This window comes from Pseudophryne corroboree, chromosome 2 (genome assembly GCF_028390025.1).
Source record: "Pseudophryne corroboree isolate aPseCor3 chromosome 2, aPseCor3.hap2, whole genome shotgun sequence".
In the NCBI taxonomy this organism is placed as follows: domain Eukaryota; kingdom Metazoa; phylum Chordata; class Amphibia; order Anura; family Myobatrachidae; genus Pseudophryne; species Pseudophryne corroboree.
The window spans coordinates 490,706,361-490,729,734 of NC_086445.1; the positions used below are offsets into that span (position 1 = coordinate 490,706,361).

General features: G+C 47.6%; 1 protein-coding gene across 3 annotated transcripts in view; it reads right to left on the bottom strand.

The window, feature by feature from the left end:
* BEND2 (BEN domain containing 2) overlaps window positions 1-23,374 on the bottom strand; it is a 236,477-nt gene that overhangs the window by 120,771 nt on the left and 92,332 nt on the right. For all 3 annotated transcript variants that reach the window (XM_063953929.1, XM_063953928.1, XM_063953930.1), the window contains exon 5: window positions 22,712-22,813. In XM_063953929.1, coding sequence (XP_063809999.1) covers window positions 22,712-22,813 — 102 coding nt within the window. The remainder of the gene's footprint in view (window positions 1-22,711; window positions 22,814-23,374) is intronic.

A 23,374-nucleotide genomic window follows, 5' to 3' on the forward strand; every position in this document is an offset into this window, starting at 1 on the left:
GAGGGGCAGATGTATTAAGCCTGGAGAAGTGATAAAATAAGAATTTACTTACCGATAATTCTATTTCTCGTAGTCCGTAGTGGATGCTGGGGACTCCGTAAGGACCATGGGGAATAGCGGCTCCGCAGGAGACTGGGCACAAAAGTAAAGCTTTAGAACTACCTGGTGTGCACTGGCTCCTCCCCCTATGACCCTCCTCCAAGCCTCAGTTAGGATACTGTGCCCGGACGAGCGTACACAATAAGGAAGGATTTTGAATCCCGGGTAAGACTCATACCAGCCACACCAATCACACCATATAACTTGTGATCTAAACCCAGTTAACAGCATGATAACAGAGGAGCCTCTAGAACAGATGGCTCACTACAGCAATAACCCGATTTTTTGGTAACAATAACTATGTACCAGTATTGCAGACAATCCGCACTTGGGATGGGCGCCCAGCATCCACTACGGACTACGAGAAATAGAATTATCGGTAAGTAAATTCTTATTTTCTCTGACGTCCTAGTGGATGCTGGGGACTCCGTAAGGACCATGGGGATTATACCAAAGCTCCCAAACGGGCGGGAGAGTGCGGATGACTCTGCAGCACCAAATGAGAGAACTCCAGGTCCTCCTCAGCCAGGGTATCAAATTTGTAGAATTTTACAAACGTATTTGCTCCTGACCAAGTAGATGCTCGGCAAAGTTGTAAAGCCGAGACCCCTCGGGCAGCCGCCCAAGATGAGCCCACCTTCCTTGTGGAATGGGCTTTTACAGATTTTGGCTGTGGCAGGCCTGCCACAGAATGTGCAAGCTGAATTGTACTACAAATCCAACGAGCAATAGTCTGCTTAGAAGCAGGAGCACCCAGCTTGTTGGGTGCATACAGAATAAACAACGAGTCAGATTTTCTGACTCCAGCCGTCCTGGAAACCTATATTTCCAGGGCCCTGACAACGTCTAGCAACTTGGAGTCCTCCAAGTCCCTAGTAGCCGCAGGCACCACAATAGGTTGATTCAGGTGAAACGCTGAAAACCACCTTAGGGAGAAACTGAGGACAAGTCCTCAATTCCGCCCTGTCCGAATGGAAAATCAGATGAGGGCTTTTACAGGATAAAGCCGCCAATTCTGACACGCACCTGGCCCAGGCCAGGGCCAACAGCATGACCACTTTCCATGTGAGATATTTTAACTCCACATATTTAAGTGGTTCAAACCAATGTGACTTTTGGAACCCAAAAACTACATTTAGATCCCAAGGTGCCACTGGAGGCACAAAAGGAGGCTGTATATACAGTACCCCTTTCACAAACGTCTGAACTTCAGGGACTGAAGCTAGTTCTTTTTGGAAGAAAATTGACAGGGACGAAATTTGAACCTTAATGGACCCCCATTTCAGGCCCATAGACACTCCTGTTTGCAGGAAATGTAGGAATCGACCTAGTTGAAAATTCCTCCGTCGGGGCCTTACTGGCCTCGCACCACGCAACATATTTTCGCCAAATGCGGTGATAATGTTTTGCGGTTATATCTTTCCTGGCTTTGATCAGGATAGGAATGACTTCATCCGGAATGCCTTTCTCCTTCAGGATCCGGCGTTCAACTGCCATGCCGTCAAACGCAGCCGCGGTAAGTCTTGGAACAGACAGGGTCCTTGCTGGAGCAGGTCCCTTCTTAGAGGTAGAGGCCACGGATCCTCCGTGAGCATCTCTTGAAGTTCCGGTTACCAAGTCCTTCTTGGCCAATCCGGAGCCACGAATATAGTGCTTACTCCTCTCCATCTTATAATTCTCAGTACCTTGGGTATGAGAGGCAGAGGAGGGAACACATACACTGACTGGTACACCCACTGTGTTACCAGAGCGTCTACAGCTATTGCCTGAGGGTCCCTTGACCTGGCGCAATACTTGTCGAGTTTTATAAACATGTGGAAGACTTCTGGGTGAAGTCCCCACTCTCCCGGGTGGGGGTCGTGTCTGCTGAGGAAGTCTGCTTCCCAGTTGTCCACTCCCGGAATGAATACTGCTGACAGTGCTATCACATGATTTTCCGCCCAGCGAAGAATCCTTGCAGCTTCTGCCTTGCCCTCCTGCTTCTTGTGTCACCCTGTCTGTTTACGTGGGTGACTGCCGTGATGTTGTCCGAATGGATCAACTCCGGGTGACCTTGAAGCAGAGGTCTTGCTGAGCTTAGAGCATTGTAAATGGCCCTTAGCTTCAGGATATTTATGTGAAGTGATGTCTCCAGGCTTGACCATAAGCTCTGGAAATTCCTTCCCTGTGTGACTGCTCCCCAGCCTCGCAGGCTGTCATCCGTGGTCACCAGGACCCAGTCCTGAATGTCGAATCTGCGGCCCTCTAGAAGATGAGCACTCTGCAACCACCACAGGAGAGACACCCTTGTGCTTGGTGACAGGGTTATCCGCTGATGCATCTGAAGATGCGACCCGGACCATTTGTCCAGCAGGTCCCACTGGAAAGTTCTTGCGTGGAATCTGCCGAATGGGATTGCTTCGTAGGAAGCCACCATTTTTCCCAGAACCCTTTCATTGATGTACTGAGACTTGGCTCGGTTATAGGAGGTTCCCGACTAGCTCGGATAACTCCCTGACTTTCTCCTCCGGGAGAAACACCTTTTTCTGGACTGTGTCCAGGATCATCCCTAGGAACAGAAGACGAGTCGTCGGAATCAGCTGCGATTTTGGAATATTGAGAATCCAATCGTGCTGCCGCAACACTACCTGAGATAGTGCTACACCGACCTCCAACTGTTCCCTGGATCTTACCCTTATCAGGGAATCGTCCAAGTAAGGGATAACTAAAATTCCCTTCCTTCGAAAGAGTATCATCATTTCGGCCATTACCTTGGTAAAGACCCGGGGTGCCGTGGACCATCCATACGGCAGCGTCTGAAACTGATAGTGACAGTTCTGTACCACAAACCTGAGGTACCCTTGGTGAGAAGGGTAAATTGGGACATGAAGGTAAGCATCCTTGATGTCCCGAGACATCATGTAGTCCCCTTCTTCCAGGTTCGCAATCACTGCTCTGAGTGACTCAATCTTGAATTTGAACCTCCGTATGTAAGTGTTCAAGATTTTAGATTTAGAATCGGTCTCACCGAGCCGTCCGGCTTCGGTACCACAACAGTGTGGAATAATACCCCGTTCCCTGTTGCAGGAGGGGTACCTTGATTATCACCTGCTGGGAATACAGCTTGTGAATGGCTTCCAAAACTGCCTCCCTGTCAGAGGGAGACATCGGTAAAGCCGACTTTAGGAAACGGCGAGGGGGAGACGTCTCGAATTCCAATTTGTACCCCTGAGATATCACCTGAAGGATCCAGGGGTCTAATTGCGAGTGAGCCCACTGCGCGCTGAAATTCATTGAGACGGGCCCCCACCGTGCCTGATTCTGCTTGTAAAGCCCCAGCGTCATACTGAGGGCTTGGCAGAGGCGGGAGAGGGCTTCTGTTCCTGGGAACTGGCTGATTTCTGCAGCCTTTTTCCTCTCCCTCTGTCACGGGGCAGAAATGAGGAACCTTTTGCCCGCTTGCCCACGAAAGGACTGCGCCTGATAATATGGCGTCTTCTTATGTTGAGAGGCGACCTGGGGTACAAACGTGGATTTCCCGGCTGTTGCCGTGGCCACCAGGTCTGAAAGACCGACCCCAAATAACTCCTCCCCTTAATAAGGCAATACTTCCAAATGCCGTTTGGAATCCGCATCACCTGACCACTGTCGTGTCCATAACCCTCTACTGGCAGAAATGGACAACGCACTTAGACTTGATGCCAGTCGGCAAATATTCCGCTGTGCATCACGCATATATAGAAATGCATCTTTTAAATGCTCTATAGGCAATAATATACTGTCCCTATCTAGGGTATCAATATTTTCAGTCAGGGAATCCGACCACGCCAACCCAGCACTGCACATCCAGGCTGAGGCGATTGCTGGTCGCAGTATAACACCAGTATGTGTGTAAATACATTTTAGGATACCCTCCTGCTTTCTATCAGCAGGATCCTTAAGGGCGGCCATCTCAGGAGAGGGTAGAGCCCTTGTTCTTACAAGCGTGTGAGCGCTTTATCCACCCTAGGGGGTGTTTCCCAACGCACCCTAACCTCTGGCGGGAAAGGATATAATGCCAATAACATTTTAGAAATTATCAGTTGTTATCGGGGGAAACCCACGCATCATCACACACCTCATTTAATTTCTCAGATTCAGGAAAACTACAGGTAGTTTTTCCTCACCGAACATAATACCCCTTTTTGGTGGTACTCGTATTATCAGAAATGTGTAAAACATTTTTCATTGCCTCAATCATGTAACGTGTGGCCCTACTGGAAGTCACATTTGTCTCTTCACCGTCGACACTGGAGTCAGTATCCGTGTCGGCGTCTATATCTGCCATCTGAGGTAACGGGCGCTTTAGAGCCCCTGACGGCCTATGAGACGTCTGGACAGGCACAAGCTGAGTAGCCGGCTGTCTCATGTCAACCACTGTCTTTTATACAGAGCTGACACTGTCACGTAATTCCTTCCAACAGTTCATCCACTCAGGTGTCGACCCCCTAGGGGGTGACATCACTATTACAGGCAATCTGCTCCGTCTCCACATCATTTTTCTCCTCATACTTGTCGACACAAACGTACCGACACACAGCACACACACAGGGAATGCTCTGATAGAGGACAGGACCCCACTAGCCCTTTGGGGAGACAGAGGGAGAGTTTGCCAGCACACACCAGAGCGCTATATATATACAGGGATAACCTTATATAAGTGTTTTTCCCCTTATAGCTGCTGTATTTTTAATACTGCGCGTAATTAGTGCCCCCCTCTCTTTTTTAACCCTTTCTGTAGTGTAGTGACTGCAGGGGAGAGCCAGGGAGCTTCCCTCCAACGGAGCTGCGAGGGAAAATGGCGCCAGTGTGCTGAGGAGATAGGCTCCGCCCCCTTCTCGGCGGCCTTATCTCCCGTTTTTCTGTGTATTCTGGCAGGGGTTAAATTCATCCATATAGCCCAGGAGCTATATGTGATGCATTTTTTGCCATCCAAGGTGTTTTTATTGCGTCTCAGGGCGCCCCCCCCCCCCAGCGCCCTGCACCCTCAGTGACCGGAGTGTGAAGTGTGCTGAGAGCAATGGCGCACAGCTGCAGTGCTGTGCGCTACCTTGTTGAAGACAGGACGTCTTCTGCCGCCGATTTTCCGGACCTCTTCTGTCTTCTGGCTCTGTAAGGGGGCCGGCGGCGCGGCTGTGGGACCTATCCATGGCTGGGCCTGTGATCGGTCCCTCTGGAGCTAATGTCCAGTAGCCTAAGAAGCCCAATCCACTCTGCACGCAGGTGAGTTCGCTTCTTCTCCCCTTAGTCCCTCGATGCAGTGAGCCTGTTGCCAGCAGGTCTCACTGAACATAAAAAACCTAAAACTAAACTTTTCACTAAGCAGCTCAGGAGAGCCACCTAGTGTGCACCCTTCTCGTTCGGGCACAAAAATCTAACTGAGGCTTGGAGGAGGGTCATAGGGGGAGGAGCCAGTGCACACCAGGTAGTTCTAAAGCTTTACTTTTGTGCCCAGTCTCCTGCGGAGCCGCTATTCCCCATGGTCCTTACGGAGTCCCCAGCATCCACTAGGACGTCAGAGAAATCAATGTTAAGTACAAGGTGATAACACACCAGCCAATCAGCTCCTAACTGTATATGTACATATTGGAGCTGATTGCCTGGTGCATTATCACCTTGCACTTATCACATCACTTCTTCAGGCTTAATACATCTGCCCCTGTGTCTCTGTTCATAAACTCATCCACAGACAGTCTTAAGTATTGCGTCTCTTTCTCATTGCGGGACAATTTAGTAGAAATATGGGAAATCATTCCTTTAATGGAATCCAGACATGCTGGTTCAGCCCTGCTAGCCTGAGAAGGTGCACTAAAGTACACAGTAGTGAGCCCCCTGGGGAAGAGGAACACTCTGCCATACATGAAACACAATCTTTGCCGGACATATTGTAAATGTGACAGCACACACACACATACAAGGAAAAGGTTAAGAGCACAATTAACCCACGAAGAGCCCTTCCAGGGAGACACAGAGATATTATGGAGTCAGCACACCGCGCCCTTATCGCTAATGCCAAGCTTAGCCATGTCGCAGACTAAGTACCCAGATTGGGGACCTAGCACACTGATAATCGCTCCCCCCTTGCTATGACCCCCTGGTACCGCTGAGGTAATCTGGAGTCACTCCTCCGGAGCTGCGCGTCCCTTTCAGTGAGCGTCTGAGTCCACTGCAGACGGGAAATGGCGCTGGTGAGCTGCTGGATCCGCTCATAGTGAAGTCCCGCCCCGGTCTTCCCACTTTTTTATACTTGCTGAGGTAATTTAGTGCTTAAAATGGAGTCCTAACCATTTTAATTCTGTGTTTGCCAGTGTGGGTACTGTGTACAGTGTACTGAGACTCAGTTTGCTCCCTCAGAAGCGGTGCATCTGCACTGTGTACTGAGTCTGGAGACACAGTCTGCCCTGGTTAGAAGCCATGCGTCTCCATACCCTCATGCCGCCATAATGGCCGGCGACCCGCTAACCGGGACGCCGGCTTAATACTCACTACTCTTCACTCTTCTGGCTCTGTTAGGGGTGGCGGCGTGCTGCAGGAATGTACGCTCGCCGTGGTGGGGCTTACGAATAGTACCTTCAGGAGATAATGTCCTGTCAGCGGGGAACGGGACCATTAACCCTTCAAAAGGTTGGGCCGTTCCCCCACCCCCCTAAGTCCCACGAGGCAGGCAGGCTGGTGCCAACCAGTTCTGCCTGGAAATAACAAACAGAAAAAGAAATGCAGAAAACTCTTCAGGAGCTTCCATAAGAGTGACCGGCTCCTCTGGGCACATTTTCTAAACTTAGTCTGGCAGGAGGGGCATAAAGGGAGGAGCCAGCCCACACTATCAAATTCTTAAAGTGCCCATGGCTCCAAGTGGACCCCTCTATACCCCATGGTACTAAATGGCTCACCAGTATCCTCTAGGACAGGGGTGGGGAAACTTTTTTCTACCAAGGGCCATTTGGATATTTATAAAATCCTTCGGGGGCCATACAAAAATTCTCAACTTAAAAAATGACCCTGCCCCCCAGCAGGTCTGCCCCATAGAGGTACTGTGTGTGCGCGCCAAAAAATGGGTGTGGCCAGTTAAAATGGGACGTGATACACATATGCGCCCAATAGTGCAGTGCCAGATCCACAATTGCCCCCACAGTGCCAGGTATACAAATGCCCCTCACAGTGCCAGGTATACAAATGACCCCACAGTGCCAAGTATACAAATGCCCCTCACAGTGCCAGGTGTACAGATGCCCCTCACAGTGCCAGGTATATAGATGTCCCCACAGTGCCAGGTATACAGATGTCCCCACAGTGCCAGGTATACAGATGCCCCCCACAGTGCCAGGTATACAAATGCCCCTCACAGTGCCAGGTATACAAATGCCCCCACAGTGCCAAGTGTACAAATGCCCCTCACAGTGCCAGGTGTACAAATGCCCCTCACAGTGCCAGGTATACAGATGTCCCCACAGTGCCAGGTATACAGATGCCCCCACAGTGCCAGGTATACAGATGCCCCCACAGTGCCAGGTATACAGATGCCCCCACAGTGCCAGGTATACAGATGCCCCTCACAGTGCCAGGTATACAGATGCCCCCCCACAGTGCCAGGTATACAGATGCCCCCCCACAGTGCCAGGTATACAGATGCCCCCCCCACAGTGACAGGTATACAGATGCCCCCCCACAGTGACAGGTATACAGATGCCCCCCCACAGTGACAGGTATACAGATGCCCCCCCACAGTGCCAGGTATACAGATGCCCCTCACAGTGCCAGGTATACAAATGCCCCTCACAGTGCCAGGTATACAAATGCCCCTCACAGTGCCAGGTATACAGATGTCCCCACAGTGCCAGGTATACAGATGCCCCCACAGTGCCAGGTATACAGATGTCCCCACAGTGCCAGGTATACAGATGCCCCCACAGTGCCAGGTATACAGATGCCCCCACAGTGCCAGGTATACAGATGCCCCTCACAGTGCCAGGTATACAAATGCCCCTCACAGTGCCAGGTATACAGATGTCCCCACAGTGCCAGGTATACAGATGCCCCCACAGTGCCAGGTATACAAATGCCCCTCACAGTGCAAGGTATACAGATGCCCCCACCAGTACCAGGTATACAGATGCCCCCCACAGTGCCAGGTATACAAATGCCCCCCACAGTGGCAGTTATACAGATGCCCCCACAGTGCCAGGTATACAGATGCCCCCCACAGTGCCAGGTATACAAATGCCCCCCACAGTGCCAGGTATACAGATGCCCCCACAGTGCCAGGTATACAGATGCCCCCACAGTGCCCCCCCTCCGTGCTACTTACCGCTCCTTTCGGACGGACACGGAGGAGAGCGCGGCTATGTTGGGCGGCGGCGAGTAGGACTTGAAACCAGCCACTGGTTCGAGAGCCAATCAGAGCTCGCGGACCGGCAGCCGCGGCTCCTGATTGGCTGCCGGTCCGCGAGCTCTGATTGGCTCACGAACCGGCGGCTGGTTTCAAGTTCTACACGCCGTCGCCGCGCTCTCCTCCCTGTCCTGACACGGACAGCTGAGACACGCTGCCGCTGGACTGAGCGGCGGCGTGTCTCACTGGGAGAAGCGGGTGGGCCAGAGCAAACGGCTTCGCGGGCCTTATACGGCCAGCGGGCCGGAGGTTCCCCACCCCTGCTCTAGGACGTAAGAGAAAATTAAAGTTAACCGTTTGGTGCCCAGACTCTTACAGCCTATACCCCACTGTCAAAAGCCTATGTGTCATATGGAATGTAGAAGAAAGAGGAAATAACAGGATTTTAATACCTACCGGTAAATCCTTTTCTCCTAGTCCGTAGAGGATGCTGCGGCCCATTTCATGACCATGGGGTATAGACGGTTCCGCAGGAGCCATGGGCACTTTAAGACTTTTCAAGGGTGTGAACTGGCTCCTCCCTCTATGCCCCTCCGCCAGACCTCAGTTATAGGAACTGTGCCCAGGGAAACGGACATTTAGAGGAAAGGATTTACATTTATACTAACGGTGAGAATCATACCAGCTCACACCTCAACCACGCCGCACAACATGACATTCAACATAACACACGCCAACAGGCATGAACCATTTACAGCAACATGCTGAAAACAAATGTAACACAACTTGTGTAACTAACTGAACAAAACTGCAGGTAAAGTAAGCACTGGGTCGGGCGCCCAGCATCCTCTACGGACTAGGAGAAAAGGATTTACCGGTAGGTATTAAAATCCTGTTTTCTCATACGTCCAAGAGGATGCTGGGGTCCATTTCATGACCAGGGGGTTTATACCAAAGCTCCAGTACGGGTGGGAGAGTGCGGATGACCCTGCAGCACCGATTGACCAAACTTTAGGTCATCAGCGGCCAAGGTGTCAAACTTGTAGAACATTGCAAACATGTTTGACCCTGACCAAGTAGCTGCTCGGCAGGACGAGCCCCCTTCCTAGTAGAATGGGCCTTCACCGACTTCGGCAACCCAGCCGAAGAATGAGCGTGCTGAATCGTACCTCTGATCGAGCGCGCAATGGTCTGCTTGGAAGCAGGGCACCCAATCTTGTTGGGAGCACACAGGACAAACAGAGCCTCTGTTTTCCGTATCCGAGCTGTTCTAGCGACATAAATCTTCAAAGCCCTAACCACATCTAGAGACTTTGACTCAGTGAACGTGTCAGCAGCCACTGGCACCACAATAGGTTGGTTTACGTGGAAAGATGAAACCTTCGGAAGAAAATGTTGGCGAGTTCTCAACTCCGCCCTATCTTCATGGGAGATCAGGTAAGGGCTCTTGTGAGACAAGGCCCCCAACTCAGACACCCGCCTTGCGGATGCCAAGGCTAAAAGCATCACCACTTTCCAAGTGAGAAACTTCAACTCTCTCTCCTGTAGAGGTTCAAACCAACTCGATTGAAGGAACTGCAACATCACATTAAGGTCCCATGGTGCCATTAGAGGCACAAATGGAGGCTGGATGTGCAAAACCCCTTTCACGAAGGTCTGAACTTCTGGAAGAGAAGCCAAGTGTTTTTGAACGAAAACTGATAAGGCCGAAATCTGGACCTTGATTGACCCCAATCTAATCCACACCAGCCTGCAGAAAATTGAGAAAACGTCCCTACTCAAACTCTTCCGTAGGAGCCTTCTTGGATTCACACCAAGACACATTTTTTCCAACTACGGTGGTAATGTTTAGACGTTACTCCTTTCCTTGGCTGAATAAGAGTGGGGATGACTTCCTTGGGAATACCCTTTCGGGCTAGGATCCGACTCTCAACAGCCATGCCATCAAACGTAGCCGCAGTAAGTCTTGATACACACACGGCCCCTGCTGTAGTAGGTCCTCTCGAGGAGAGAGAGGCCAAGGATCTTCTATGAGCAACTCCTGAAGATCTGGATACCAAGCCCTCCTTGGCCAGTCTGGGGCAATGAAGATTGCTCAAACTCTTGTTCTTCTTATTATTTTGATAACTTTTGGAATCAGTGGAAGTGAAGGGAAAATATATACCGACCAAAACACCCACTGGGTCACCAGTGCATCCACTGCTATTGCTTGAGGGTCTCTCGACCTGGAACAATATCTCTGAAGCTTCTTGTTTAGACGAGATGCCATCATGTCTACTTGAGGAACTCCCCAAAGACTTGTCACCTCTGCGAAGACTTCTTGGTGGAGGCCCCACTCTCCTGGATGGGGATCGTGTCTGCTGAGGAAGTCTGCTTCCCAGTTGTCCACTCCCGGAATGAAAATTGCTGACAGAGCTCTAACATGTCTTTCTGCCCAGAGGAGAATCCTTGTCACCTCTGCCATTGCCGCTCTGCTTTTCATTCCGCCTTGCCTGTTTATGTACGTGACTGTTGTTACATTGTCCAACTGGATCTGCACGGGATGATCTTGAAGAAGATGTACCGCTTGTAGAAGGCCGTTGTAAATGGCTCTCAATTCCAGAACGTTTATGTGAAGGCAGGCTTCCTGACTTGACCATTTTCCTTGGAAGCTTTCCTCCTGTGTGACAGCTCCCCAGCCTCGGAGACTTGCATCCGTGGTTATTAGGACCCAGTCGTGAATCCCAAACCTGCGTCCCTCTAGTAGGTGAGAACTGTGTAGCCAAATCCTGGCTTTGGGGGACAGGATTATTCCTGTGCATTTGTAGGTGGGATCCGGACCACTTGTCCAACAGGTCCCACTGGAATACTCTGGCATGAAATCTTCCAAACTGTATGGCCTCGTAGGCCGCTACCATTTTCCCAAACAACCGAATGCATTGATCGATCGACACGCTTGTTGGTTTTAATATTTGTTTAACCATTTTCTGGATTTCCAGAGCCTTTTCCACTGGAAGAAATACTCTCCGTACTTCTGTGTCCAGAATCGTCCCTAAAAAGGACAATCTTGTCGTCGGTTCCAACTGCGACTTTGGAAAATTCATGATCCAACCGTGTTGTAGGAGTATTGACAGGGAGAGTGCGATGTTCTGCACCAACTGTTCCCTGGATCTCGCTTTTATCAGGAGATCGTCCAGATAAGGAATTATACTGACTCCTATTTGACAAAGGAGGACCATCATCTCCACCATCACCTTGGTGAATACCCTCGGTGCCGTGGAGAGTCCGAACGGCAACGTCTGGAACTGGTAATGGCAATCCTGTACTGTGAATCTCAGATAAGCTTGGTGAGGAGGATAAATGGAAACATGCAAGTAAGCATCCATTATGTCTACTGACACCATGAAGTGGGGGACTTCATGGTGTCAGTAGACATAATGGATGCTTACTTGCATGTTTCCATTTATCCTCCTCACCAAGCTTATCTGAGATTCTCAGTACAGGATTGCCATTACCAGTTCCAGACGTTGCCGTTCGGACTCTCCACGGCACCGAGGGTATTCACCAAGGTGATGGTGGAGATGATGGTCCTCCTTTGGAGGAGGGGGGCTCCTCCAAACTGGAAATCACTACCCTCAGGGATTCCATCTTGAACTTGAACCTTTTCAGGTAGAGATTCAGATTTTTCAGGTTTAACATCGGTGTGACCGAGCCGTCCGGCTTCGGAACTACGAAGAGGCTTGAATAAAAACCTTCTCCTTCCTGGAAGAGAAGCTGGCAAGGTCGATTTGAAAAATCGGCATGGGGGGACGTCTTGAAACTCTAGTTTGTACCCATGGGACACTATTTGTGAGACCCATGGGTCCAGGCCAGATTGAATCCAGATTTGGCTGAAAAGTTTCAGACGTGCTCACACCCGAGCGGACTCCCGCAAGGGAGCCCCAGCGTCATGCTGCAGATTTGGCAGGAGAAGGGGTTGACTTCTGCTCCTGGGATCCTGGAGAGGTTACGGACTTCTTTCCTTTTCCCCTTCTCCTACCTGCAAAGAAGGGGGAACCTTTGGCCTTTTTGTATTTGTTGGGCCGAAAGGACTGCATGTGAGAGTGATGTGTCTTTTTTGCTGGTGCAGGAGCAGAAGGCAAGAATGTCGACTTACCTGCGGTAGCCGCCGAGACTAACGCATCCAGCCCATCACCAAACAAGGCCTCACCTTTATACAGGAGAGCCTCCAAATTTCTTTTGAAATCTGCATCAGCATTCCACTGGCGAATCCACAACGCCCTCCGAGCTGATACTACCATGGTAGCGGTTCTTGATCCCAATAGACCAATATATTTCATGGTTTCTAGTACGTACGCAGCAGCGTCTTTGATATGACCTAACGTTAGGAGTATCTCGTCTCCATCTACTGTGTCAATGTCTAATGACAAGTTTTCTGACCACTTTTCAATAGCACTACTCACCCACGCACAGACAATGGTAGGCCTGAGTAGTGTCCCATTGGCCACATCAATAGATCACCTCACTCACTTGCGGTCTGTTGGCTCCTTAAGTGAAGCCATTCCAGGCGCAGGGAGAAACACCTTTTCTCTTTTATGACAGGGCACTGTCTAAAATGCGGGGTGACTCCCACCTTTTGAAAAAAGGTAAGCTGCCTGAATTCCTTTTGGGAATCTGAAATTTCTTTTCAGGTTAAATCAGACTCCCTCCAAGAGACTGTTCAACTCCTGAGGTGGAGTGAAAATTACATTACTTCTTTACTAAAGTAAACCCTCTCCTTGTGGTAAAAGAGGGGGCTTCGTAACTTCTAACACCTCCTTTATAGCTTTATGTTTTTAATGCTTTTTGCTAACTTAGGACCTATTCCCCTGGAATCACTAGTGTCGACACAGGAATCAGAGTCCGTGTCGGTATCAGTTTGTACTACTTGTGCAAATTTGTATGTGACCCAGAGGGGTCCCTGTGGATGAAAGGCAGAACTATTAAAAATCACATCTTCAACAGATTATATTCAGTTTTCTGTATGAGATTCAGTAGTGATTCACACCATCATGTAACCTTTCACCCAGTCAGGCTCTTGGTGTCATATTACACCTCTGTGTCTCTAACATGTCTCCCACAGAGGAAGAGATTCCCTGCCACAGACATGTCACACACGTGTAACATAGTATCTGAGGTTGAAAAAAGACAATTGTCCATCGAGTTCAACCTATTTGTGGTGTCCTATGCATGATGATTTGACTAAAATTTCTGACTGATGCTGCTGTCAGCCATTGCATTTTATCCCTATTTATAGTAACTATAATGCATGACTATGCACCATACCCCTGGATATCCTTATCCAATAGGAATTTATCTAACCCATTCTTAAAGGTGTTGACAGATTCCGCCATTACAACTCCCTCGGGCAGGGAATTCCAAACACGTATTGTCCTTACCGTGAAAAAGCCTTTACGCCGTATTGTGCGGAATCTCCTTTCCTCTAACCTGAGCGAGTGTCCACGAGTCCTCTGTGTTGATCTAACCAAAAACAGGTCCCGCGCAAGCTCTGTGTATTGTCCCCTTATATATTTGTAGATGTTGATCATATCCCCTCTTAGTCTCCGCTTTTCCAATGTAAACATGCCTAGTCTTTCAAGCCTTTCCTTGTATTCCATCGTCTCCATGCCCTTAATTAGTTTGGTCGCTCTCCTCTGTACCTTTTCAAGCTCCAGGATATCCTTTTTGTAGTACGGTGCCCAGAACTGTACACAGTATTCAAGGTGTGGCCTCACTAGTGATTTATATAACGGGAGTATAATACTTTCGTCCCTAGCATTAATACCCCGTTTTATGCATGCTAATATCTTATTAGCCTTCTTTGCTGCAGTCCTACTTTGGGTACTACTGCTTAGCTTGCTATCTATGAGGACACCTAAGTCCTTTTCCAGTACAGAATCCCCTAATTTTACCCCATTTAGTAGGTAGGTGTAATTTTTGTTCTTGTTACCACAGTGCATTACCTTACACTTGTCTGTGTTGAAGCGCATTCTCCATTTGGCTGCCCATGCTTCTAATTTAACTAAGTCGTTCTGAAGAGACTCGGCATCCTCCTCTGTATTTATAGCCTTACACAATTTGGTATCATCTGCAAAAATTGACACCATGCTCTCTAGACCTTCTGTTAGGTCGTTAATGAAAATATTGAACAATAGCGGTCCTAATACTGAGCCTTGCGGCACACCACTTAGCACTTCAGTCCAAGTTGAAAAAGATCCATTAACCACAACGCGCTGCTTCCTATTATCTAACCAGTTTTTGACCCAAGTGCATATTGTGCTTCCTAGCCCTGATTCTTGTAGCTTGTATATAAGTCTCATGTGTGGTACAGTATCGAACGCTTTGGCAAAGTCTAAAAAGATTACATCCACGTCTTTACCCTGATCTAGGTTTGCGCTTACTGTTTCATAAAAGCCAAGTAAGTTGGTTTGACAGGATCTGTCCTTCATAAACCCATGTTGATTCCTTTTAATGACCTTATTGGTTTCAAGGAACTTCTGAATACTATCTCTTAGAATACCTTCCAATACTTTCCCCACTATAGATGTAAGACTAACTGGTCTATAATTACCTGGTTCAGCTTTACTTCCCTTTTTGAATATAGGCACTACTTCCGCTATACGCCAGTCTTTGGGAACCATACCTGATATAACTGAATCCTCAAAGATCAAAGATAGTGGTTTTGCCAGTTCAGAGTGAAGCTCCATTAGAACCCTTGGATGAATACCATCGGGCCCTGGTGATTTATTAATCTTTAAATGTTTTAATCGGTCACAGACTACTTCCTCGCTTAAATAAGTACCTATCAGTGTGATATTGTCATTATTGAGATTGTGTGTCAGTCCCTGAATTGGGTCCTCTCTAGTGAATACTGTTGAAAAAAACTCATTTAGTGTGTCCGCTATGTCATTATCATTTTTGCTTAAGACTCCCAACTTGTCTTTCAAAGGGCCTATACTCTCCTTTTTTAATCTCTTGCTATTAATGTATTTAAAGAATTTTTTGGGATTCGCTTTGCTTTCCTTTGCTACTAGTTTTTCAGTTTCTACTTTAGCCGCTCTTATTTCCTTTTTGCAATTTTTGTTACATTCCTTATAGTGCTGAAATGACTCTGCTTCCCCGTCAGATTTGTATTTTTTAAATGCTCGCCTTTTCTTGCCCATAAGTTCCTTAATCTTTTTGTTAAGCCACATCGGTTTATGATTTTTATTCCCTTTTTTGCTACTCATAGGAATATATTCGAGTGTATTTTTAGCAAGCAGGAATTTTAGTACCTCCCATTTCTCCGTAGTACTTTTTCCTAAAAACAAACCTTCCCATTCAATATCCCTGAAAAATACCCTCATCTTTTCAAAATTTGCTTTGCTAAAGTTTAAAGTCCTAGTTGAGCCAGTATAGGGCTGTTTGTAGAAACTGATATTGAATGTGACCATATTGTGGTCGCTGTTTCCTATGGGTTCCCCTACTATAATACCCAATACCAAATCCTGATTGTTTGTTAATACCAGGTCTAAGATTGCATTGTACCTAGTTGGTTCCTCAATTAGTTGGACTAGGTAGTTATCATTTAGTGTGTTTAAAAACATACTGCCCCTAGCAGTATCACATGAATCGTTTTTCCAGTTTATCTCTGGATAGTTAAAATCTCCCATCACTACTATGTCTCCTACTCCTGCTGCTTTTTCAATTTGCTTTAGTAACAATTCATCATCAGATGCGTTGATACCAGGCGGCCTATAGCATACACCCAATACTAACTTTTTTGTTCCTTTTTCCCCGCATGCAATAACAACCACACCACAGACACTCCGGGACTTATAGGGGACAGACCCAAAGTAAAATCTGTCAGAGGGACACAGATAGTATTTGCCAGTTCACAACCCAGCGCCAGTAACACAATGTCTGTGAACACAAAATGCCCACTGACATGCAGCGCTTTTATAATGCTAATCACACAATTATATAGCACCAAATTCACTGTGGCTCCCACTGTTTTGCACCCTGATACTTGTTCGGAGGAGGACCAGCATTTTCTCTGCAGCCTGAGGAGAGAAAATGTCGCTGAGCAGTGTGCTGGCTGACTGAGGAGGAAGCTCCACTCTTCAATGGCGTGTTTCTCCTCAGCTTTTATGAGGTAATTTTTTATACTAGCTGGGGTAGGACTGTTCCTCAGCAACTTATGCCCCTTATTTATGCCAGTTTCCATAGGTTTCATGCTGCCCCCCACCCCCCCTGCAGTGCCTGTGTATGTGTGGGCAACGTGGCGCACTGCGCTCCCGCCAGCCGCGCGGTACCTTTAGCCGTCACTTTCTTGATTGAAGATCTGTCTTCTAACACTCACCTGTCTTCTGACTTCTGGCTCTGTGAGGGGGGGAGTGAGCATCTAGGCACGGCTAGCGTTCTGTTCCCTTCAGGACCTAATGGTGTCCTGTCAGCCAGAAGCAGAGTTATGAAACTCTTTAGGAAGTTGGTTCCTACTTCTGCCCCCTGAGTCCCACGAAGCAGGGAGATTGTTGCCAGCAGTTCTCCCTGAAAATAAAAAACCTAACATAAGTCTTTTTCAGAGAAACTCAGTAGAGCTCCTCTGGAGTGCATCCAGTCTGCCTGGGCACATTTCTAAAACTGAGGTCTGGAGGAGGGGCATAGAGGGAGGAGTCAGTTCACACCCTTGAAAAGTCTTAAAGTGCCCATGGCTCCTGCGGAACCGTCTATACCCCATGGTCATGAAGTGGACCCCAGCATCCTCTAGGACATATGAGAAATCAAAATTAATAAAACAAGCCCTTATTGAAAGACATTGATGTTCTCTTATTATTATCATCAACTACTATTGTGTTAAATAAAAGCAAATTATACTTACCGATAATTTCATTTCTCCGAGGTACTTCATGGCAGCCCTTACTCTTGGGATTGTATCCCATTCCTAGATTTAGACAGGGAATCCTTTCAACACTTTAGGACCACCCACCTTGGGTATATAGCCCTGCTCCTCCCCTTCCTCCATTAGTCTTTTGAGTGTCTCCTGTGACCAGACTATATTTAAACTTCACCAAGGGAGGGTATATTGTAGGCTGCCATGAAGTACCTCGGAGAAATGAAATTATCGGTAAGTATAATTTGCTTTTTTCTCCTACACTACTTCATGGCAGCCCTTAGTCTTGGGATATACCAACACTCAATATAGGGAGGGAAATAACAAAAATACCACAGACATCTTGTCAATGCTGAAAACTATAATTTGTTTAATTCAATGCTGCATCAAAGACACGTTTCCCAAAGTGTGCCTCCATAACATCCACCGCATAATGACTGGAGAATGTATGAATAGAAGACCATGTGGCTGCTGCACATATATCCTTCGCCGAAAGCCTTGCCTTCTTAGCCCAGGAAGCTGCCATGGCCCTGGTAGAGTGTGCCTTTAGCTGCTCCGGAACCTCTTGACCATTCTGTTTGTAAATAAACGTCAGGAGTTCTGTGATCCATCTAGAGATGGTCTGTTTCGTAGGTTTCTCACCCTTCCTTGCACCTGAATATAATACAAACAGGTGTTTCGTCTTACGGAACTCTTTCACTCTATTCAGATACACTGAAATTGCTCTGATTAGATCCAAACTATGCATTCTCTTTTCTTCCTCATTCTGCGGCTGTGGGTAGAATGATGGTAACACGATGTCTTGGTTCAAATGGAAATCTGACACCACCTTAGGCAAAAATTCTGGATTAGTCCTTAAAACAAGTCTACCCGGAAGGAAATTAAGGTAGGGCTCCTCTGACCACAGGGCCTGTAGCTCCCCAACTCTTCTGGCTGACGTAATGGCTACCAGGAACACTACTTTCCAAGTTAGAAATTTAACTGCGACGTCCTGCAATGGCTCAAACGGAGACAACATTAATGAATTTAAAACTAAATTCAGATCCCACGGAGCGACCACCGACCTGAAGCGAGGTCTTATCCTTTTAATTGCCTGACAGAACTTCCTCACTAAGCTCTCATCAGATAATCTTCTCTCCAATAGGACACTCAGTGCTGCTATCTGGACCTTGATGGTAGATACCGCCAGCCCCTTCTCAAATCCATCAAACAAGAATTGAAGGACTTGCGATGTCTCTGCTTCCTGCGGGTTAAATCTTGAGCCCGACCAGGCAATGAAAGTTTTCCAGACTCTATAGTAGATCTTAGAGGATACCTTCTTTCTCGACTGAATCAACAAATTAACAACTTGCTCAGACAACCCCTTATCTCTCAATAATTGCCGTTCAATTTCCATGCCGTCAAATGCAGATGTCGCAAATTCGGGTGCAGCAATGGACCCTGATGCAATAGATCCGTTATTAGCGGCAACGTCAAAGGTTCTCCTGCTGCCATCCTCAGTACTGAAGGAAACCACGCTCTCTTTGGCCAATATGGAAGAACTATTATGACCTGCGCCCTCTCTTCTCTGATCTTCCTTAGAATACGTGCAATCATTGGAAACGGAGGAAAAACATATGCTAGTCTGAACCCCCATGGGAGAGAGAAGACATCCACCCCGCTTGATCCTGGGAGATGATATCGGGAGAAGAACAGAGGAACTTTCGTATTGACGTGTGTGGCCATCAGATCCACCTGTGGCTGGCCGAACCGTTGTACAATCTGATTGAACACTGCGTCGTTCAATTCCCACTCTCCCGGTAACACCTCTTGTCTGCTGAGGAAATCTGCCACGTAATTGTCCACTCCGGGAACATGTAGTGCTGATAGGGATTCTAGATGACGTTCCGCCCAATGAAGTATGTTTGACACCTCTTCCATTAATACATGACTTCTGGTGCCTCCTTGCCGATTGAGGTAGGCTACCACTGCTACATTGTCTGAAAATATCCTGAGATGTTTCCCCTGTAACTGTTTCTGGAAATATTTCATCGCCTTCCACACAGCTCTCATTTCCCTGTGGTTTGAGGATAATCTTCTCTCCTGGTGGTTCCACCTTCCTTGGCAGCTCTGTTGCAACAAGTGCGCCCCCCAACCGACTGCACTTGCATCTGTTGTTAGAATGAGGAAGTGACGATCCGACAGAGTCGTCTTCCTGTCGACCAGTTCTGTTTCCATCCACCAGTCTAGAGAACGTTTTGCCCCCTGACTTAACCCTATGCGATGATTCAGGGAATAACGTCTCCGATAATAGCCTAGTATCTCTAGCTGAAGGCCCCTCATCCGCCATCTCGCCCACGGGACCACGTCTATGGAGGAGGCCATCATACCCAAAAGACTCATCCCCTGACGCAGAGTCACACTGTTGCATTCCCTTAGTAAAGAAGCCAGACTCCGAATCTTCGAGCATCTTTCTTCTGACAGACCTATTGTATAATTGGCAGTATCCACCTGTACTCCAAGAAACTGAATTTCTTGTCTTGGTTCTAGTTGACTTTTCTTCCAATTTATTAACCAGCCATGTTCTTGTAGGATCTGCAGCGTCACTTCTAACGCCATTTTTACTTCCTGTTTTGACTCTCCGCACACTAGTAGATCGTCTAGATATGCCCAAACTGCAATTCTTTGACCTCTTATTACGGTTACCAGCGCCGACAGCACCTTGGTAAATATCCTTGGAGACGACTTCAGACCGAAAGGGAGGCATGTAAACTGAAAATGCTTGCCCATGACCGAAAACCTCAGGTATCTTCTGTGCCGTGTGTGTACCGGCACATGAAAGTAAGCATCCTCTAGGTCTATGGACGCTAGGAAATCCTCCTTCCTTACCCCTGACAGAATGGATTTCATCGTCTCCATACGAAATTTTATCGTCTTCACATAATCGTTGAGTTGTCTGAGATCTAGTATCGTTCTGAAATCTCCCGACGCCTTTCTTATCAGAAAAATTCTGGAATAAAATCCCCTCTTTCTTTCTGAAGGCGGAACAGGCTCTACCGCATTTACCTGGATCAATTTTTCCAAACTGTCTTCCAGAGCCTTTAGTTCCAGACTCGCAGCTGGGCTTCTTGAACTCACAAATTTGTCCCTCTTTGGAACTTCGGAAAACTCTATCCGGTATCCCTGAGATATCACATCCAGTACCCAAGTGTCCTGAATTGAATACTGCCAGAGACTGGCAAACTTCTGGAGCCTGGCTCCCACCGGAAAGGATACCAGAACTCCGCGACAGTCATTGTCTCCGTCCACCTCTCCTATAGGCCTGGCGAAAGGACTGCCTACTCGTCCCTGAGGAATACCTTCCCATATAAGCTCGCCCCGGCCTATAACTTCTTGCTTCCTTAAACTGTTGTTTAGAAGAAGGAAACGGAAATTTATTCCTCTTGTCCTGAGGCAGCCTCGCTGACTTACCCCCTGACATCTTTTGTATAATAGCCTCAAGCTTATTTCCAAATAATAGGGAACCCTCATACGGTAATGACACCAACCGGTTCTTGGAATGCATATCCGCCGACCATGATCTAAGCCACAAAGCTCTTCTAGCCATAACGCCTGCCGCCATGGATTTCGCTGCGAAATCTAACACATCCAAAGAAGCTTCGCACAGATACTCTATGCCCTTGAGCATAATACCCAGGCTTCTCTGCAAATATTGCCTTGAGATTTTCTCTTCAATATCTGTGGACAACACTGATCCCCAAACTCTCAAAGCCCTGGAAACAGATGCCACAGCCACACCGGACCTTAAGGATACTGCCGAGGACATATGTAATTTTTTTAGCGCACTCTCCATACGCTTATCCATGCCATCCTTAAGGACAGCTCCGTCCTCTAACAGAATCGTAGTTTTAGACACCATTTCTGCCACTGCCGCATCAATCTTAGGCACTGTGCACCAGCCCAGAAATTGCTCATCCTCTACTGGAAACATCCGATCCACTCGTTTAATACTTCCAAGTCTCTTATCTATGTTTTGCCACTCCTTAGACACTACATCCTTCAATGCTCTGTGAACCGGAAAGTATCTGCTCCTTTTGGACTTATCTCCAAACAAGACATCCTTATCTTCATCTCCTTTATCCTTTTGCCTATAGTTCATGGTCTTAAATATATTCTTTAAGAGACTGTCAACAAGATCCAAATTAAACTCTCTGACTTCCTCCTTCTCTTCTGACCCAGAACTCGAGGAAACCTGATAATCAGCATACAAAGAGGCTGACTCGTCCTGAGAGTCAATACTAGCCAGGGATCTAGACCTCTTATTTCCCTGCAAATCAGCCAGCTGTTCTCTCGTAACAAAAGACCTCTTCATCCAGTCCTTCAATTGCTGAATCTGACTGGTTTGACTGGCCTGCTGAGTGTCACTCTGTATACAGTCCTCACAGAACTTCACATTCTCAGTGGAAGAAAAAGATCTTATCACATGCTGCACACTGTATATCCATATGCCTCTTCTTGCATAGCCTCTTCTTAGGAGGAGACACACTAAAAAATGAACAGCAGTAGCAGTACATTAAAATCCTAACCACGCAGAAAAAACAAAAAAAAACCATATCCTCTATGAGGACTTACCTCTTCCGGGCACTCATCGGCTTATGGGGAGAAGGCTCTCTATCCATCCTGCTGGTAAGCATACACCTGCCCAGCTCATAGGAGACTCTCACTCCTAGTGTGCAGCGCCATATTTAAGCTCCCAAAAGATCATAGAGAGCGGCGCTGAGCAGACCGTCCCAGCTACAGGACGGCCGCCCCAGCACTTCCGCCCGCCAACCGCCGCACGCTGTCTCTCACAGCGCTTCCGCCCGCCAGCCGCACTTCCCCTTCACCCCGCTGCCCTTCCGGACCCGCACTTCCGGTCTCGCCGGAGATACAGGCGCTGCGGCTAGCGGAGCAAAAGCACCCGGGGAGACGGCTTCAGACAGCGGCACTAGGGAGAGGGACCAGCAGCAAAACAGCGGGCGGACACCTTAAGCTGAACAGCGGGGACTTACAATCGCCCCAAGCACACTCTGCCTTCTCCAGGGAGCCACCCTCTTCCAGTACGGCTACACAGAGGCGTATTACTGGGAATAGAGGTAAGAAGTCCTCAAAAATCAAACACATAATCCCCTGTCATTAGCTAGGAGACAGGAAAAAGACTAATGGAGGAAGGGGAGGAGCAGGGCTATATACCCAAGGTGGGTGGTCCTAAAGTGTTGAAAGGATTCCCTGTCTAAATCTAGGAATGGGATACAATCCCAAGAGTAAGGGCTGCCATGAAGTAGTGTAGGAGAAAATGTATCTATGATTGTATGAAATATAATTTGTGGACTTCACTGTAATGTAATAATGTGACTTACAGGTTTGAAGTGGGGTTTGAGCCGAGACTGGTGCATCTCGGACACTTTCCTCTGGAGTAAATCCATCTTCTTATCCAGTTTATGGACTATGTCATACATTGCCTACAACATCACAATGATATACCATTAGTCAATTACAATTGCTGCGCACATCGAGCTTTATGCAGTCAGTATCCATCATGGTGGCAAACCAGAACGATATTCTTACCATCGCTATGGGTTTTGAATACATTTTATCACAATGACATCACACATCTTCTATATACAGCAAGGTAAAAACAATACAACAGTTCAAAGAAAAGCCTACAAAATGCATATGATGTCCACCCAGAACCCTGCACAATTTATTTAACCACTTGCTGACTGAATAATGGACTTCAAAGTTATACACTCAGATGACCAATTACACTAGTCTCAGCTTTCAAGAACAGCTGGGGTAAATTCACATTTCACTAACACTTAATAGGGATGATGCAGGATTAAATGCAAGTTGACAGCAATTAGGGCCTAATTCAGACGTGATCGCAGAAGCAAAATTGTTCTCTAATGGGCAAAACCATGTGCTCTGCAGGGGGGGGCAGATATAACGTGCAGAGAGAGTTAGATTTGGGTGAGTTATTTTGTTTCTGTGCAGGGAAAATACTGTCCGCTTTATTTTTACAC